The 19,801-nt window shown below is 39.5% G+C and overlaps 2 protein-coding genes across 2 annotated transcripts in view; both read left to right on the top strand.

Annotated features, from left to right (window-relative positions):
- The first annotated feature begins 36 nt into the window (after positions 1-36).
- On the top strand, positions 37-15,702 carry MORN2 (MORN repeat containing 2). Its single transcript, XM_053460924.1, has 5 exons — positions 37-125; positions 7,461-7,511; positions 7,776-7,882; positions 9,246-9,382; positions 14,837-15,702. Exons 1-5 carry the CDS (start codon positions 101-103, stop codon positions 14,937-14,939), a joined length of 423 nt encoding a protein of 140 aa, XP_053316899.1. The 5' UTR covers positions 37-100; the 3' UTR covers positions 14,940-15,702.
- Positions 15,703-17,197: 1,495 nt separating this feature from the next.
- The window catches only part of ARHGEF33 (Rho guanine nucleotide exchange factor 33), a 31,264-nt gene continuing 28,660 nt past the window's right edge, over positions 17,198-19,801 (top strand). Inside the window, exon 1 of the mRNA XM_053460925.1 lies at positions 17,198-17,476. Coding sequence (XP_053316900.1) covers positions 17,410-17,476 — 67 coding nt within the window. The 5' untranslated portion in view covers positions 17,198-17,409. The remainder of the gene's footprint in view (positions 17,477-19,801) is intronic.

Here is a 19,801-nt window from a genome sequence, read left to right as displayed (position 1 = left end):
CACAGCGTCTAGCCCTGCCTCTTCGATATTTGTTTACGGAGCACGTTTGCCATGGTGACAGTGCAGGCTGGCGAAGAATACATTGCCGGGATTACCGGGGATGGAGGAAGCGATGGATCAGTCGGGTGAGAGCTGGAGTGGGGATACGAGTGACAAATAGATTTATGGGTTGGCGAGAGGGCATCTGTTCGATATGTAAACATTGTATACATTATTATATATACAGTAAAGGTATTGTAATAGTCATTTATCTTTCACCGTCTTGACTGGTCACTGAAATGTGAGTGTCTTTTAAGTACTTTGATGAAACGTGAATGTCAGGTCAGATTTTGCTTGCATTGATCCAACTTCCCCAGCTTTAGCTCCCAAACTACTAGATGGAGATCTCTGAGGGAAGAGATTATACATTATATACATTGTACAGAGCTATGGACTATGATGGCACTATATACGGTAAATAAAAAAATAAAAAAAAATCTAGTAACATTGTTGCAAAAGAACCCTAGCTGTTCCAGGCAGGTAATGCGAGCACACTGCATCTGGATCAGCCATCGGAATTCTGGTTTTGCCCAGAATTTCCAGGTCTGGTTCTCGGAAGGACCTACTCCTCACCCAATCATGGCATTTCCCTTACGAAAAATTACTGCAGTTTTTTCTGAAGTAATACTGCAGTTTTTTTACATGAAAAAACTGCAATACTGCACTTTTACTGCAGTATTAGGCTAGGTTTCCACTTGGGTTTTTTTAGCTAAAAACGCCTATAAAAACGCCAATAGCGCCACCTGGCGTTTTTTTGTGAAAAACGCATGCAGCCAGATGTTAGCTGTAATTCAATAGGAAATCGCAAAATGCCATTTCCACCTGGCGTTTTTCTGTTTGGCGTTTTTTTAGTCCTCTTTGGCGTTTTTCTGCTTTTTTGGGCTCTGTGGCAGTTTTTCAAAACTGCAGCATGTTGACACTCTGGCGTTTTTTGCAAGAAATCTTGGCTTTTTTTCTCCAATAGAAGTCTATGGGAGAGAAAAAACGCCATGAAAAAGCCATGTGGGTTTATTGCCTTGGCGTTTTTTATGGCGTTTTTTCCACAGTTACAATGCAGAGGATGGACCCAGTATCTGTGTGTCCTACGAGAAATAGGCTGAAAACAAACAGTTTCACACAAAACAAAGTCCTGGACTGGTTCATATTGAATTTTACACCATTTGGAACAAACATGCCATTACAAACAAACATACGCGACCGGATCCTGCGTGCCAAAAGCAACAGCAAACAATTTGCACCATCATTTGGGGCCAATCTTCCCAGAGGAGCAGACATTCGAAATAAAGCATGCCTTACAAACCACAGAAAAGAGACAAAAGGGTCTACCAAGTAAATGACATCAGGAGAGGGCAGATACTTGCCATTTATCCTAATCCCTTTTAGCTGGGTGAAACTTCTAACTTGTAAAGGCTGGAAAAACTGCCTAAGGTCAAAAAAAGCAATTTCCACAGAAAGGCTAAAACGCCAGAAAAAACTGCAGAAAAAACGCCAAAACGCAGGTAAATGCAACGGCAGTTTTCTTGGCAGTTTTCCTGGCGTTTTTCATCAAGAAAAAAACGCCGGACAAAAACCCAAGTGGAAACCTAGCCTTACTGCACTTTTACTGCACTTTTTTATATTGCAAACCTACAGTTGTACTTCAATGTACTATAGCTTCCTTACAAAAATAACTGCAGTAAAACTGCAGTACAGTGAAGTACAAATGCAGTAATACTGCAGTAAGGCTAGGTTTCCACTTGGGTTTTTGTCCTGCGTTTTTTTCTTGATGAAAAACGCCAGGAAAAACGCCAAGAAAACTGCCACTGCATTTACCTGCGTTTTGGCGTTTTTTCTGGAGTTTTTTCTGGCGTTTTAGCCTTTCTGTGGAAATTGCTTTTTTTGACCTTAGGCAGTTTTTCCAGCCTTTACAAGTTAGAAGTTTCACCCAGCTAAAAGGGATTATGATAAATGGCAAGTATCTGCCCTCTCCTGATGTCATTTACTTGGTAGACCCTTTTGTCTCTTTTCTGTGGTTTGTAAGGCATGCTTTATTCCGAATGTCTGCTCCTCTGGGAAGATTGGCCCCAAATGATGGTGCAAATTGTTTGCTGTTGCTTTTGGCACGCAGGATCCGGTCGCGTATGTTTGTTTGTAATGGCATGTTTGTTCCAAATGGTGTAAAATTCAATATGAACCAGTCCAGGACTTTGTTTTGTGTGAAACTGTTTGTTTTCAGCCTATTTCTCGTAGGACACACAGATACTGGGTCCATCCTCTGCATTGTAAGGCTAGGTTTCCACTTGGGTTTTTTTAGCTAAAAACGCCTATAAAAACGCCAATAGCGCCACCTGGCGTTTTTTTGTGAAAAACGCATGCAGCCAGATGTTAGCTGTAATTCAATAGGAAATCGCAAAATGCCATTTCCACCTGGCGTTTTTCTGTTTGGCGTTTTTTTAGTCCTCTTTGGCGTTTTTCTGCTTTTTTGGGCTCTGTGGCAGTTTTTCAAAACTGCAGCATGTTGACACTCTGGCGTTTTTTGCAAGAAATCTTGGCTTTTTTTCTCCAATAGAAGTCTATGGGAGAGAAAAAACGCCATGAAAAAGCCATGTGGGTTTATTGCCTTGGCGTTTTTTATGGCGTTTTTTCCACAGTTACAATGCAGAGGATGGACCCAGTATCTGTGTGTCCTACGAGAAATAGGCTGAAAACAAACAGTTTCACACAAAACAAAGTCCTGGACTGGTTCATATTGAATTTTACACCATTTGGAACAAACATGCCATTACAAACAAACATACGCGACCGGATCCTGCGTGCCAAAAGCAACAGCAAACAATTTGCACCATCATTTGGGGCCAATCTTCCCAGAGGAGCAGACATTCGAAATAAAGCATGCCTTACAAACCACAGAAAAGAGACAAAAGGGTCTACCAAGTAAATGACATCAGGAGAGGGCAGATACTTGCCATTTATCCTAATCCCTTTTAGCTGGGTGAAACTTCTAACTTGTAAAGGCTGGAAAAACTGCCTAAGGTCAAAAAAAGCAATTTCCACAGAAAGGCTAAAACGCCAGAAAAAACTGCAGAAAAAACGCCAAAACGCAGGTAAATGCAGCGGCAGTTTTCTTGGCAGTTTTCCTGGCGTTTTTCATCAAGAAAAAAACGCCGGACAAAAACCCAAGTGGAAACCTAGCCTAACTGTGGAAAAAACGCCATAAAAAACGCCAAGGCAATAAACCCACATGGCTTTTTCATGGCGTTTTTTCTCTCCCATAGACTTCTATTGGAGAAAAAAAGCCAAGATTTCTTGCAAAAAACGCCAGAGTGTGAACATGCTGCAGTTTTGAAAAACTGCCACAGAGCCCAAAAAGGCAGAAAAACGCCAAAGAGGACTGAAAAAACGCCAGACAGAAAAACGCCAAGTGTAAATGGCATTTTGCGATTTCCTATTGAATTACAGCTAACATCTGGCTGCATGCGTTTTTCACAAAAAAACGCCAGGTGGCGCTATTGGCGTTTTTATAGGCGTTTTTAGCAAAAAAAAACCCAATGGAAACCAAGCCTAAAAGTGCAGTATTGCAGGTTTTTTCATGTCCAAAAAACTGCAGTATGAGGCTTGGTTTCCATTGGGGTTTTTTTTGCTAAAAACGCCTATAAAAACGCCAATAGCGCCACCTGGCGTTTTTTTGTGAAAAACGCATGTAGCCAGATGTTAGCTGTAATTCAATAGGAAATCGCAAAATGCCATTTCCACTTGGCGTTTTTCTGTTTGGCGTTTTTTCAGTCCTCTTTGGCGTTTTTCTGCTTTTTTGGGCTCTGTGGCAGTTTTTCAAAATCGCAGCATGTTGACACTCTGGCGTTTTTTGCAAGAAATCTTTGCTTTTTTTCTCCAATAGAAGTCTATGGGAGAGAAAAAACGCCATGAAAAAGCCATGTGGGTTTATTGCCTTGGCGTTTTTTATGGCGTTTTTTCCACAGTTACAATGCAGAGGATGGACCCAGTATCTGTGTGTCCTACGAGAAATAGGCTGAAAACAAACAGTTTCACACAAAACAAAGTCCTGGACTGGTTCATATTGAATTTTACACCATTTGGAACAAACATGCCATTACAAACAAACATACGCGACCGGATCCTGCGTGCCAAAAGCAACAGCAAACAATTTGCACCATCATTTGGGGCCAATCTTCCCAGAGGAGCAGACATTCGAAATAAAGCATGCCTTACAAACCACAGAAAAGAGACAAAAGGGTCTACCAAGTAAATGACAGCAGGAGAGGGCAGATACTTGCCATTTATCCTAATCCCTTTTAGCTGGGTGAAACTTCTAACTTGTAAAGGCTGGAAAAACTGCCTAAGGTCAAAAAAAGCAATTTCCACAGAAAGGCTAAAACGCCAGAAAAAACTGCAGAAAAAACGCCAAAACGCAGGTAAATGCAGCGGCAGTTTTCTTGGCAGTTTTCCTGGCGTTTTTCATCAAGAAAAAAACGCCGGACAAAAACCCAAGTGGAAACCTAGCCTTACTTCAGAAAAAACTGCAGTATTTTTTCGTAAAAACAGAACTGTTGATAGCTATGATATATGTATAGTTAGTGTTTATTGATTTATATAGCACCTTCATATTCAACAGTGTTGTACAATTGGTTGAGATAAGTACCGGCTTCTTGTCTATATGTATGTATATATACACCGATCAGCCATAGCATTATGACCATCAGTGGGTGGGATATATTAGGCAGCAATTGAACATTTCAGCCTCAAAGTTGATGTGTTAGAAGAGGGGAAAATGGACAAGCGTACAGATCTGAGTGTCTTTGAAAAGGCCAAATTCTGATGGCTAGAAGACAGGTGTTCCCCGTCTGCAGTGGTCAGTACCTATCAAAAGTGGTCCAAGGAAAGAAAAGCGAACAAGTGACAGGTTCATAGGCAGCCAAGGCTCATTGATTCACGTGGGGGGTGAAGGCTGGCCCGTGTGCTTAAATCCAACAGACGAGCTACTATAGCTCAAATTGCTGAAAAAGTTAATGCTGGTTCTGATAGAAAGGTGTCAGAATACATGGTGCATCACAGTTTGTTGTGTATGGGGCTGTGTAGCCGCAGACCAGTCAGGGTGTCCATGCTGACCCCTGTCCACTGCCCAAAACACCTAAAATGGGCATGTGAGCATAAGAACTGGACCACAGCGCAATGGAAGCAGGTGGCCTGGTCTGATGAATCATGTTTTCCTTTACATCACATGGAGAGCACATGGCATCAGGATGCATTCATGGAGGCCCCACCTCACAACTTACAAGACCTAAAATATCTGCTGCCAACGTCTTGGTGCCAGGTACCACAGCACACCTTCAGAGGTCTAGGGGAGTCCACGCCTTGACGGGTCAGGGCTGTTTTGGTGGCAAAAGGACAACCTACACAACATATTTCTAAATGATCTTGAAATAGGCGTTGAAAGTCATGTTTCCCTGTTTGCAGATGACACGAAACTCTGTAAAGTAATACTGTATTTGCTCGATTATAAGACGACCCCCAAACCTGAATATTAATTTAGGAAAAAAAGAAAAAGCCTGAATATAAGACGACCCTATAGGAAAAAAGTTTTACCAGTAAATGTTAATTCATGTAAACTATTTTTTTTTAATAAAAGCTATGATTGAGAAAAAATATTTTGGTTTTATTTCCTTCTATTTTCCAACCAGCCCCCCCAGTTATGCACATCTGCCCCAGAAATGCCTTATACCCCTAAATGCCACTGTGCCCCATGATATGCCTTTTGACCCCCTATGTGCCACTCTGCCTCCAGAAATGCCTTATACCCCTATATGTCACTCTGGGGGTTAAAAGGCATATTATGGGGCAGAGTGGCATATAGGGAGGTTTAAGGCATTTCAGGAGGCAGAGTTGCGTATAGAGAGTTAAAAAGGCATTTCTGGAGGCAGAGTGGCATTATGGGGGTTAAAAGGCATTTCATAGAACACTCTGCCTCCAGAAATGCCTTAAGCCCCCCATTTAACACGCCCCCCAAACTTACCGGTGCTTCTGACTCCCCTGTCATATAGCCGGGGCAGCGTGTAGATGTCTACGCGATTCGCGTAGACAACTTACGCTGCAGCCGGAAGGAGGTATGGCTAGCAGCGGGGGTTGTCTGCGTCCATCGTGCAGACCTTCCCCGACTGTCAGAGAGAATTCCCCGCACCGGTGCGGTGAACTCTGATCTCTGACAGCCTGGGAAGGTCTGCGCGATGGACGCAGACAACCCCCGCTGCTAGCCACACCTCCTTCCTGCTGCAGCGTAAGCTATCTACGCGAATCTCGTAGACATCTACACAGTGCCCCAGCTACACACCGGGGACTCAGAAGCACCGGTAAGTGGGGCGGGGGGGGTCTTGAGACAGGAGAATCCAGGTCCCCTGCAGCTGCGGGGGATCTGGATCTTAGTCGTCTCATAGTCAGACCTATTTGAGGTCTGATTATAAGACGACCCCGATTATAAGACGAGGGGTATTTTTCAGCGCATTTGCTCTGAAAAAAAAACCTTGTCTTATAATCGAGCAAATACGGTACTTTGCTGCAGAGGGATTTAGATAGACTGGGGGACTGAGCACACAAATGGCAGATGAAATTCAATGTAGATAAATGCAAAGTTATGCACTTTTTGGGTAAAGAATGCAGAAGCAACCTACACCCTAAACAGTGGTGAATTAGAGATAACAACAAATTAGAAGAATTTGGGAATTGTTATAGACGACAAACTAGGAAACAATGTGCAATGTCAGTCAGCAGTTGCAAAGGCCAGTAAGGTATTGTCGTGTATAAAAAGGGGCATCAATTTGCAGGATAAAAATATAATTTTACCTCTTTATAAATCAACGGTAAGGCTTCACCTTGAATATGCTTTGCAATTTTGGGCTAGAAAATTAATAAAAGGAATGGAACACTTTAGTTACCAAATTTAAATCTGTTTAGTTTAGGGAAACGGCGCCTCAGAGGGGATATGATAGCATTATATAAATATATTCAGGGCCAATACAAACCATTGTGTGGAAATCTATTCATAAACAGGACTATGCATAGGACACGTGGTCACGCGTTTAGATTGGAAGAAAGGAGATTTAGGCAGAGGAAAGGGTTTTTTTACAGTTCGGACAATAAGGATGTGGAATTCTCTGCCTGCAGAGGTAGTTTTCTCAGAGTCTGTACAGACATTTTAACAACAATTGGATGAATACTTGCAAAAACATAATATTCAGGGATATAATTTTTAAATTATGAGGAAACCGCTTCTTGATCCAAGGAGAGATCTGACTGTCATTCTGGGGTCAAGAAGGAATTGTTATATATATTCCATGCAGGCGAGAGACATTTTATTTAGGAAGTTACAGCTCATCCTCATGTGAACAAAGTATTGAGACTGACATGCAACCTTTTGTCTGTTTTTTGTGCAGCCCCTGAAGTCTTTCAGATTTCTTTTGTTTTCCCGAATGGAGATCTTTATGGTGAGATATACAGTAAACAGACCTTTTCCTGCTTATGCTACAACAGTATACAAAGTGCAATTATATACTACTACTACTACTTAATACTACTGTACCCACATTCCCTGATTTCTGTTTTCTGCTGGTTTCTTAATTCTATCTGTAGACATGTAACACTAGGGGAGAGAAAATTGATTTAAAGAATATCTTATCTGAGTGGGGAAAAAAAATAGATTTGTGTGGATTAGTTAGTATAAGCCTAATAAGATTGTGTTTTCATTAAAGATGGTGAATGCACAAGGTCATCTTCTGGTTCTTTGGAGAGGAATGGAAGAGGAGTCCATAGACGTCCAGATGGCTTTACTTACACCGGATCCTGGAAGAATGACAGGGTAACATTATTTGTTAAGACCCCCCCTTTCTAAATCCAACCCGTCAATGTTGATAATTAGCTGTACATCTATTTTTTAATCTATTCATAGATGCACTGGTTAAGGCAACTAATACATCTTATCACATGATATAGTGGTCAAAATCAAGAGCAATTATCTCTAGTTATTTTCCAATAAAATCTAAACCAAACAGTAAAAGTATCTGAAACTATGAGGGTATCCCACCCCAGAGTACATTTTCCCAATACATTTGGGTTGTACAGTACATACATGTAAGATTGCACTCACAGACCCTGTAGGTTACTGTACACAGTATAGGACAGGGTGATCCCGTTGAACATGCAAGACGAGCCAATTGGTAGCCTAATCTATTCCACAGAAACGGTGAGAAATGTGGTTGCCTCCTGGTCCACTGTGCTAGCCATTTCTGACTTAATCGGCTGGAAGTGAAACGGTTTAAGCAAGCCAATAAAAAAACTGGTTAGTGGCAAATGAAAACATTTACTGAGATTTTTTTTTTTAAATGAACTAGCTAGGTAAGGTACCATGCTATATGTGCTAAGTAAGTGGTTACTTGAAGCAGAAGAAATGTACATATAGTTTTGCATGGTTTACATGTGCCAAATCCAGTGTTTACTGCAGTTGAACTGTATAGGGCTTTCCTATTCTGCACTGATACCAGAATAGGATCAGCTGTATGTGTAGCCAGTATTGTTGCAAATACAGAGGCATTTTATTCTTTTTGCAACAATATACGTAAGGCTTGCATTCAGACATTTGATGCCATTTGTGGAATTAGTATTTGTGTTTCTGATCTCCAAGAGGCTCCCGGGTAGAGGGAACTAGCTTCTCAAATAGCAGAGGATCATAGGTAGGTGAGTACTTGCGTGAAACATAAAAATGTTTAATGCAATTTTATAGGACAAATAATACCATAGGACAATACAAAACGGAATAAACGTATTGTTGGAATATTAAAAAAATGCAAACTGACTTTATGTTCGATTGTTTTATGCTCTTGTGAACTGGTGTATCTTAATATATGGTAACTGGTCTATTTTAATGTTGAATAATGGAATATGTTTATGTTTTAACGGGGAACAATGTACCAGAAATAAAATCTATTTTCAACCCATCTTTAAAATGTTTCTTCTTTGAGTACTCATTTAAGATTTTTCATTATGGATAATATTTATTGTACATATTTTTATTAGTAGACCTCTTACCTTGGAGAATAAAATCCACCTACAATATATAATACTGTATAGAATTGTATACACATGTAATACTGCATACACATTATAGTCATTGTTAAAATGAACGAGCATCTGATAATAAAACAATTGGCTCCTCTCTACCACAGATGAACGGTGCGGGGAGACTTGAACATCCATCAGGTGCAGTCTATGAAGGAGAATTTGCGGACAATATGTTTCATGGCAGGGGCACTTACACATTTCCCAATGGAGCAAAGTACATGGGAAGCTTCAAACAGAACAAGTAAGCCAAGTGCAATTTTGAAAACACAGGTTGTTGTGTTAATCTTCATAAAATAATATTAAATGATTCCTTATTGGAAGGCCCAAATTAAACGTATTTTGTCAGATACTGTGTGAAAATATTGTGGGTTTTGGAATTTATTCCCTACATTCAAAGTCATCCCCAGTATTTATATTTGTCAGAATTACTGGCAGGTTACAGATAACTGATGAATATTAAAATTATTTAAATATTTAATTAAAATCTGCACTTCTAGTTCAATTAGAAAAAAAACAATATATATATATATATATATATATATATATAATTTCTTTTGTGGGGTATTTTCTTCTTAACCCCTTAATGACAAAGCCCGTACATGTACGGGCTCAAAATGTATTGTTTTCAATGGGTTTAGGGACCGCCCATTGTCCTTAAGGGGTTAATATACATTAGGATTGATAATGATTGGAAACTCTGTTCTGTGAGACTCCACAATTGGTTAATCATTGGTTTACAATGCATGCAGTAATGCACTGCGACAATTAAAGTAATTTGCTTACAGTGAAATTTGGGATTTATAATGTTGGTAGAAACTGATTGTGCTTTAAACAGCACCTTTCTTTATATTTTACTTTGAATTTAGCAGTATCGGCACCCCTGAGAGATTCAGCAGCACAACTGCAAATGAGCTGCACCTAATGAATCCCCAGGTTGGTAGTTGTGAGAATATCCATTGAGTCTTCGCACAGTTACCAGGTTGGAAGCATCTCATAAGCTTTGCAAATAGAGCTGATCACGCTTAGTAGTTGTATTCAGTCCAGCAATGCAACAGATGTATTTGACAGGTAGTTTTAAAACAATCAGTGATCTGAAATCCATGTAGAGAAGAGAATTCTAAATACAGACCACATGGGGTGCAGAGAGACCAGCTATTCAAAATGACTCTTAAAACATTGCACACTCATCCACATTTGGTATTTTATGTGTACTTGTACATTGTTCCTATTTGTGCATGAATTATGCACAGAATATGCCCGGAGATTAATTCTGATCTCTATTACCGTAGAATTTTACCAATTATGTAGGAACTCTAATACTTGGGTGCCTGGAACATTTAAAGAGGTAGTTTACCTTCCCTGACACCCCCACTAAATAATAATGCGTATTAAAGTACTTTAATATGCATTCTTCTAAAACAAGAAAAAAAAATTAAGCACTTGCCTGAGATGATTGAAGATTTAGCCCTACAGTTGCCCTTTCCCACTGTGGTTCAACGATTGTTGCACTGATTGGTTGCTTGAAGCAGCCAATCAGTGGCAGGAAAGCACCATCTGCAGATACGCACTGGGGGTCTCAACAGACCCCTACCCATGATGTTGCTGAGCTGGTGTTGGATCTGACAGGTGGTAAGTAAATCTTCTGCATGGAGATGCTTAGTAGTGTCATTTGGTACAGCAGATGCATTTGACAGGTAGTTTTAAAACAAATAGTGATCTGATTAAGGACCACAGGGGGAACAGAAAGACCAGGTATTCAGAATAGCTCACTTATTTACATTTTTTATCGTTATATACATGTTGAAGAGTTCCACTCCTTGGTGCGCATGTGCAGAAGGCCCATTTATCTATGTAACTGCAACAGTAGGCATTATTAATGATAATTGGAGCCTGATATTTTTTTTTAATTATTGCTGCATTGGGATATTTTATTGCAAATCTAACACAGCATCATAAAGCATGGACTAGCACCAGATCCAGTTCTCTATATATAGGGCCTGCCCACCAACCCGTCTAGAGTATGAACCTGCAAGCAGGATCCTCATCTTGTTTCATTTGGTCCCTGCGTGTGTGATACGTTTAAGTAAACCGGGTTTCGTAGATTATAGGGACAGTTTAGTGTCACTGACTACCTCACTAAAGAAGAAGAGGTTGTGTGCGCACGTGTTTGGTGTTAAAGTGAATGTATGGGTATTAGTATGAATGTGTGTTTGGGGGTACACATATTTACAGTCTTGAAGCCACTGAGGAACTGCTCCTCAGTTCTCCTATCTTTGAGTTCACCTACTTTTTAGTACATTTTAGATCGCTATAAATTTGTTCTGTCACCTATAAATGGGCACCAATAATGATAGAATATGCCACACGTTAATGAAAGTATAGGCTATATGTAAGATCACAAATACACCAGCAACAGTGAGAACATAGTCATCATGTTTGGCAAAGTAAAAGTAGGCCAATGTGAGAGCGCTTTAAACTTTCATCTATAAAAGGAAAGTTCTTTGAGCATAATATTCAGAGCCGTATACACCAGTGTAGGTTAGCATTGACATAAATTTGGTTGTATTCAATTTTGCTCCAATAAACATCCTGTGTCTGTAGACCTGGAGGCTGCCATTGTACTAATTTGGATGACTTTCCCAGCTCAAACACCACACTCTGCTGATTCTTTATGGCAATGCTAATGAAGTCTGTTTCTCCATAGATTTCGGTTAATCAGAGTGTCATGCTGAGTGATTAAAGCCGAGTTATTCTGTTGTTTACCGCAGGCAGTAAAAAGTCAGGGTGTTTTTCTAGTAGATTGGGCAAAGACCACAAGCCTAGAACACATACAAATGGTTAACATACAGCAGCTTGAAACATTATTTTATGCAAAAACATTGTTAAAAAAGAAAACTGCACCATGTCTTTAAAACCAATTATTTTAGTATTAAAAATGGGGGGATAAACCATTTAAAGATTTTTTTCATCCCATGATAATTTGAAAATTATTTCTGCAGGCAAATATGCCTCCTTGACTTTGTTTATAGTGATGGCATTACTTGTGGCACTCTGAGAAGGGCAGGGGTTCACCAGTCCCTGAGTGCATCCCATGGACTACGCTATTCTCATTAGCATGTTTGATCAAAACCCCCAAAAAGCTGAAAATATAATGATGGCCTGGGGTATGACCACCATAAAAGTCTCATTGTTAAAGAAGAACATTGATAATGAAGTTTCTACTTGGACAGTTATTAAGCACAAGATATAACTATGCCCAGAGAGTAACGCCAATCTCTGTTACCATCAAATTTCTGCAGTGGTACAACCACATCTTTTTTTTTTGTAGGAAATGTAACATTTGGCTGAATGGAGCATTTCAAGGGATAGTTTACTGTCCCTAAAAGCCTTACTAAAGTAGAATATATATATTCTACTTTAGTATATATATATATATATAATATAGAATGTACTTTAATATGCATTCTCCCAAAAGCTCCATGGCCCAACAATTCTTGCAACTGATTGGCTGCTTGCAACCAGTGTATGGCAGGAAAGCGCTCTCATTCAAATCCATTGTAGCACTTTCTGCACGTACACACTGGGGTCTGAACAGCCAGGGCTGACGGTGACTGATGGTAAGTATAGCATGTGCTTGGAGATGTGTTTTTTTTTAACACATCTGGGTTCTGCAGAATTCCTCCATGCATTTGCAAGCGGAACACCATGAACACTTTAAGGGGCTTTATATGTATTACAGTGCATATGATGGCTGGAGTAACTACCTTAGTACCCAGGTCTTTACTTCACCAACAGAGAAAGTTGGATGTACTGAAATATCTGAAAGAGGACCCTTCCACTTTTGTTATTTCCTATAGTACCATGTGATCAGGGCCGGCCTTAGGGGTGTGCGGTCGCACAGGGCGCCATGGCAACAGGGGCGCCTGCCTGGGACTTAAATTAAAACATCGTTGTTTTTTTTTTAACTTTATTTAGCATCCTCCATGTTAAATAAAGTTTTTTTTTAACTTTATTTAACATGAAGGATGTTAAATAAAGTTAAAACAAACAAAAAAACCACTCGACGCCCCTAACTCTCCGTGACTCCGTTGCGGAGCTGGCGTTTCACGCTCAGCTGTGAAGCCCGCAGAACGGGAAGACGGACACCTCCCACCGCAGGACTCAAAAAGGTAAGTAAGGATAATGAGAAGGGGGAGGCAGTGAGAAGGGGCAGAGGGGGGGAAGGCAGTAAGAAGGGGCAGAGGTGGTACATAATAAAAAGGGGCAGAGGAGGGAGAGGCAGTGAGAAGGGGCAGGGGGGGAAGGCAGTGAGAAGGGGTAGAGGTGGTAGATAGTGAGAAGGGGCAGAGGGGGGAAGGCAGTGAGAAGGGGCAGAGGGGGGAAGGCAGTGAGAAGAGGCAGAGGTGGTAGATAGTGATAAAGGGGGAGAGGGGCAAGATTTTTTTTCCTTTCTTTTTTTGGAATGGGGGGGACGCCAGAGGAGTAGTCCGCACAGGGCACCAGAACACCTAAGGCCTGCTCTGCATGTGATCACCATTTAAAGAAATTATCTTCTGATACCTTTCTTTACTATCACTCTCACATTTGTTCATTACTCTCAGCAGAGAGGAGCTGCTGTGGAGTGCCCGCTGAGGTCAATAAAGGCTTAACTCACGAGCAGAACAAAAGGGAATCTGGCTGAATTAGAGTTGCTGGTGTATGAGGACGTTGATGGCCCCTAGCAAGTCCTACTCACCCTTGAAATGCCAAGTCTGCCTTCCATTACTTTATTAAATACCAAAAGTTGCTAGTATTTCATTTTGAGACTGTATAAAATAAATACGTCATGGAAAATACATTTTCCGTATATGAACAAACTCACCTAGGTACAACAAGAACTATATGCTGCAGTTTAAATTATTTCTCGCAATAATAAAAGTGTCAAGTGTGTGTGGTGATATTATCCGCAACTCTTTGATACACTTAGTGGACCATGAAACAGTCTCAGTGTTGAGGAAATCAGATGATTTAAAAAAAAAAATAATAAAAAAAAAAATATATATATATATATATATGCTGTGTATGTATATATATATATATAGAAATATATTCACTTTAATACACTAGTTTCTGTAGAGAGATTTACGGTATTTATCAATTTATCATACCTCAGTATATGAACCCTTAAAGACTTCATAAAAGAAATGAGGGCCACCATCATAAACGTTTAGGAACAGAATCACCTTAGATTACAAATCCCACATTTCTCCATGTTTTTGTTTTTTTAAAGCTGTTTGTTCCCACGATACAACATACTTTAAGTTAAAGACACCCTCTTTTCCACAGGGTCCTTCATTTAAAAAAAGCCCCCCCCTTTCCTCCAGGGCCATCCATGTTAAAGAACTACCAGTCCCTCCTGCCCCCCCGTGTTACAAGTCTCTCTACATTAATAAATAGTATTCAAGGTAGCAATTTAGGAGAAGTGCACCGGTCCCTGGGCCACATTCAAGCCCAGACTGGGGTAACACTAATTGCTGTGCTATACACATTTCACTTTGTTTAAACGCCTGTTAATCTGTCATTTGTAATCCAGTTATAAATGGAAAATCAACATCAGAAGCGGGGACAGACATCTAGGGCAGCAAACTAGAGCATTTCATGCATGAAGTACGTGTCAAAGAGAATCAAGATTCACCCCGACTCTTTATTTTCACAGGATGGAGGGAGAAGGTGAATACGTGGATGCGCATGGGCTGAGATGGAGAGGAGCATTTTATGACAAAGCTGCGCCAGGACTGAAGCTAAAATTGGAAATGTAGCTTGTATCAGAACAAATTACTTTGTACCTTTGGGGTTTTGTGGTACTTGGTTTAAATCACCTGAATGCTTAGTGACTTAAAGAAGGTTAATTGCAAAAAAATGGCCGACTGCAGTTTACCAAATACCAACAGGAGATGACCCTGTACTCCCCAAGTACCTTCAGCACAAGTTAAGTCATCTACTGTGATGTCTTATTATAATACAGAATGTGCAGCAGATGCCGTCTACATCAATAATACATTTCTCAAGGATCGGAGGCTGGTCTGAGGGAGAAGAATGCATTATTTCCACGCTGTCAGAACATTATTACATTTCCTATAGCTATTTGAATTAATAGAGATGCTTATGAAAAATACATACTGCAGAGTATTTGAAACAATGCACCTCGTGCTATACATTTTAAAGATTGTCCCCTGTAAACCTTCTCTTCCTGCGGCACTAGATCACCTGAGACTGGCGCACAAATCTCCGACACTTGAATTTTATAATCTATGATTGGTGGCATCAGCTACTTTTATTTTTATTCTTATTGCATATGTAGTTAAAGCATATTATCGCAGAAATAAACTGACCTGTCTGTGTCAAGGATTAGGGAATTGTACGTTATTCTAGGTATACAGAGGGAATGAAGTTTGATTTGGAAACCATATGCAGTCAGTAACAGATGGTGTCTCTGACCTGCTTCTCTCATTTGGCTGCACTATGTTCTAAACTGCAACAGACTCAGACTGTGTGTTTGATACATAAATAAATATATATATATATATATATATATATATATATATACTGTACAAACACACACTACCATTCAAAAGTTTGGGGTCACTTATAGAAATTTCTAGCTGTGCTAACATAATTGCAAAAGTATTGATCAATTATCCTTTTAAACTCGGATCAGTGAACACAACGGGCCATTTTAACACAGGAATAATGTGAGTGATAAAGGGCCTTTGTATGCCTATGAAGATAATCCATTAAAAGTCAGCTGTTTAGTTATTCACAATATTAACAACATCTACACTGTGTTTCTGATCCATCTAATTTTTTCTTAATTGACAACATTTGCATTTCTTTCAAAGCCAACGTAGTATGTATATATATATATATAATGAAACACAAAGAAAAGTATAGAGAATTCTGCTTGTACACCTTGTGTAGTTCTTCAGGAAATAATCTTGATTAGCTTTATATGGTTTCAATAAGATAACACATGCGGTAACACATGCTCGTTTTTTGCTCGTTTATACTCCCAACCTCATTTGATTTTACATAAAGCTTTTTCGAGTGGCCAGAATGCTGGAGCCACATACGCCGATAAGCCATAACATTATGTCCACTGACAGGTGAATAACACTGATAATCTTGTTAACATGGCACCTGTCAGTGTGTGTGTGTGGGGGGTATATTAGGCAGCTAGTGAACATTTCATCATCAAAGCTTATGTGTTAGAAGTAAGAAAAATGGCCAAGCATAAGGATCTAAGTGACTTTGACAAGGGACAATTTGTGATAACAAATGTGATAACTATGTCAGAGCATCTCCAAAACTGTGGAGCATCTTGTGGTGTGTTCCCGGTCGGCAGTGGTCAGTACCGAAAGTGGTCCAAGGAAGGAAAAGCAATGAACCGGCAGCAGGGTCATGGGCAGCCAAGGCTCATTGATGCACATATACATGCAATTATATTGTATATATAAGTAAGAAACCATACCATGTTATACTATTTGAAATGATGTACATATAACCAGTTAGTAAATTCCTCATAAAAATATTGCGACCTCTGGAGAACTGTGGTTCTTGGCCATGCTCGGAGTTGAGGCTTGCATCTGTTTGTCTGTGTAGCAGGTCATTGCTTCAGAAGCTTCAGTAGTGACTGGTGAGGGCAAAGGTGTGGTGCAGTGCAGCAGTAAACAGGGAGGAGGTCCTGTAATGTGTGCTGGGATCCTCTTTAGCATCTCATCACTGTGCTCCCAACACTATTAAAATGCATTAATTGCAGGCTTTCGGTTTGTAGCATTAGATGTATATCTATTAAAATGCACGTTGTGAGCGCAGATAATCAGGCATGATCGTATACTGTAGGTGTTCGGCATTTATACATCTTTTTTTTTTATCACTTATCAGATTTTGCAGCAAAAAAAATGTAAATGCTGTTAACCCATTCCCTGCCAGCACTTTGTTCATCCTGGCGCAGAATTCTGACAGCAGCAGTGTAAGAGTTACGAATTAGGAATGAACTTTCCCAGGACTTGTGACTTGAGGGAGTAGAAGACAGAGCAGCCTTGTTCAGTGTCTGTGTTCTCCTGCCTCCCGAAGTGAGCACACAGCTTTGATTGCTGAATCTGAAGGTTATGTAACAAGAAGAGGAGTACGTTAGTTCCTCTTGCCTCTGAAACCAATGAGTAGCTTGTGACAGTTCTAGCCCAAGAGCATTGATCTGGAGGAGGGTTGCAGTCCTCCTTCTCTCTTTACATGCACCTCCAGTTAAGACAAAGCTGTCCACAAAGGCGAACCTTGAACCGCACACAAGTGACCTATGGTGAGTTTTCCTTTAATTATTGTTTTTCTTATTGCTATCCATCATTTAAAAATCACAACAACCGAATTGATCATAACCTTGACCAAAGTATTTTGAAATAATATTTAACTTCAAATTTAATATTCATAATCCAGAGACATCCTGGCATGCATAGATTTCATAAAAATTCATATACATTCACACTTGTGCATACATATGTAATATCAGCATTTTAAAAGTGCTTGTGTATGAACATATCTGAATATATTTGTGTGTTTTTATAGAAGAAAAAGCGATATAGCCTTATAAGCCAAGAGAGAAAGGAGTCTTTATTTGAACTATTTTGTTTTAGTTTCCTACTTTATAACCCAAGATGCAGGTTTGCACTAGAAGGTGGTCCTGGTACAGTTTTAGGGGTAAATGCCGCTTCTCATTGTAGAGTTGAAATTGTTTTTGAATTAATGTCAGTCTAGAGACATGCTTTCTGCTTTGCCTGCTGCATGCTTTCTTCGTCAAACGCAGGTTGGTCTTTTTTTATACTCGGCTTTACTGGTGTACAGCTAATAGTGTCAGGTGTAGTGTTATTTTAGCAAAAGTCATTCATTTTTTTTAGTTTTTTAAAACCTAGCTGATTAAAATCACACAAAAATCGTGATTATAATGAGATATTCCTTAATGGAACAATTTTGGATTTGTTGGAATGTGCTTCTTTCTTTAGTATGAGTTCAATGCTAATATTTCAACAAAGTTACTAACATACCGTTATAAGTAGAAGTTCTACGTTGTAGCTGGCATCTCAATATCACGCCGATTTCCTCACGTTTGACAAGATTAGCTGCCAACGTCCACTGATTTATTAATAACAATGTAAACGTAGAAGGTGCTGACCAGGCCCAAAGTGGAACATAAAAATTGTTAGTTGAGTGGTTTCAGTAACTCAAATGAACATTCAGTTACACTCGACATACTAAACTCATGGTAAGAAGTCTCCTTGGACTCTTGCAAGTTGTAGTGTTGGAATGGTAGTATAAGGACTGAACATGGTCTCTCACTAAATTAAGTTCTTTCATCTTGGGGGTTTATTCACTAACCTGTAAATTTAAAGGTTTCATGTAGCTGACTTGAAATGCATCATAAAAGACAAGGTGAGCCTGTGTTTTTTTTTTTTGCAGATTGGTGAATTTGTCTAATTGGACTTAAGTACGGTTCTTATGAGATAAACTCACCATAGGTTACTATATGACAATGCATAGATATGTAAATGAAATGAAATATTGCAGCTGTAAACCCATAGTTTAATGAATAAACCCATATATGTCAGAGATAATCTATGCATTCAATTTATATTTTGTTACTTACCGCCGGTATATGAAATTGATTACTGGTTGTACAAAGACACACTCCCAGGTCAGAGCGGAAAACTTGATGTGGGTGATTTGAAATTGTTATAATCATGTCCAACAAACTTTTAGAAAGAAAGACAGTTATCTGAAGAGGAGATGGACAGGGGATTTGGGTCTTACAGGGAGGCTGTCCCTCCTAAACAGGGACAAAGAGAGCAAGGGAGACCTCGGAAATTGGACAAGGGGCAACAGTACAGCTTTAGGTGTGCCAAGAGTTGCTCATCCCCGCACTAGACCATCAGAGATCAGATCAATTAATTCATTTTTAGTTTTCCTTCAAAATACTGCTTAATTATTGTAAATAATTCAGTGTAACATTTTATAGTTACAACAAGGAATTTAATTCACTATCCCTATTTTATTTATTTTTTTAAAACCCTCACCAACCACATAGTGCTAGTTGCCATGTAGAAGTTTGGAAATACGCAGCAATATTTCTGGAACACAATCCTTCAGTCCCTGCAGATTTTGCATCTTCATTCCCCGAATTTCCTGTGTATTTAATAACTAGTGTCTCAAAAGAATGCTGAATGTTTACCTTATCCCAGCATGGAGGTTAAAACTTGTATTACGCTGAGACATCCATTTTTGAAGAACTCTTAACCTGCATCTCATATTATACTGATCAACAGCTAATATTTAACAAACAGAACCACAAGGGAACATGAATTCTCTATTTGGTGTATATAAATACTTAGAGGATATTTTCAAACCTTTTCTGGTCAGATATTAGGTGAATGTTTGGACGTGAGGTAAAGATGCTGTTCCAATTAGACACAAATGTTACTTTCTTGTATATTAAACAAATAAACCTTGTCAGATCTCCAATTTTGCTCTTTTAATCACATAAAAAGTAACATAAAAAGCATGAGAAGCATTCTCAAATTGTGTGGCAACAACCTAGTACTGCTTGATTTTGTGTGACATGACAAATAAGTGTTCC

The sequence above is a fragment of the Spea bombifrons genome, chromosome 3, assembly GCF_027358695.1.
Source record: "Spea bombifrons isolate aSpeBom1 chromosome 3, aSpeBom1.2.pri, whole genome shotgun sequence".
Classification (NCBI taxonomy): Eukaryota; Metazoa; Chordata; class Amphibia; order Anura; family Pelobatidae; genus Spea; species Spea bombifrons.
This window is presented reverse-complemented; position numbering and strand designations above follow the sequence as displayed.

Bases quoted from the DNA above. Each gene is read 5' to 3' on its own strand.
- MORN2 (XM_053460924.1), top strand. From the start codon at position 101: ATGGAGGAAGCGATGGATCAGTCGG. The intron at 126-7,460 runs GTGAGAGCTGGA...TTTTTTGTGCAG, and splicing joins GGAAGCGATGGATCAGTCGG to CCCCTGAAGTCTTTCAGATT. The intron at 7,512-7,775 runs GTGAGATATACA...TTTTCATTAAAG, and splicing joins CCCGAATGGAGATCTTTATG to ATGGTGAATGCACAAGGTCA.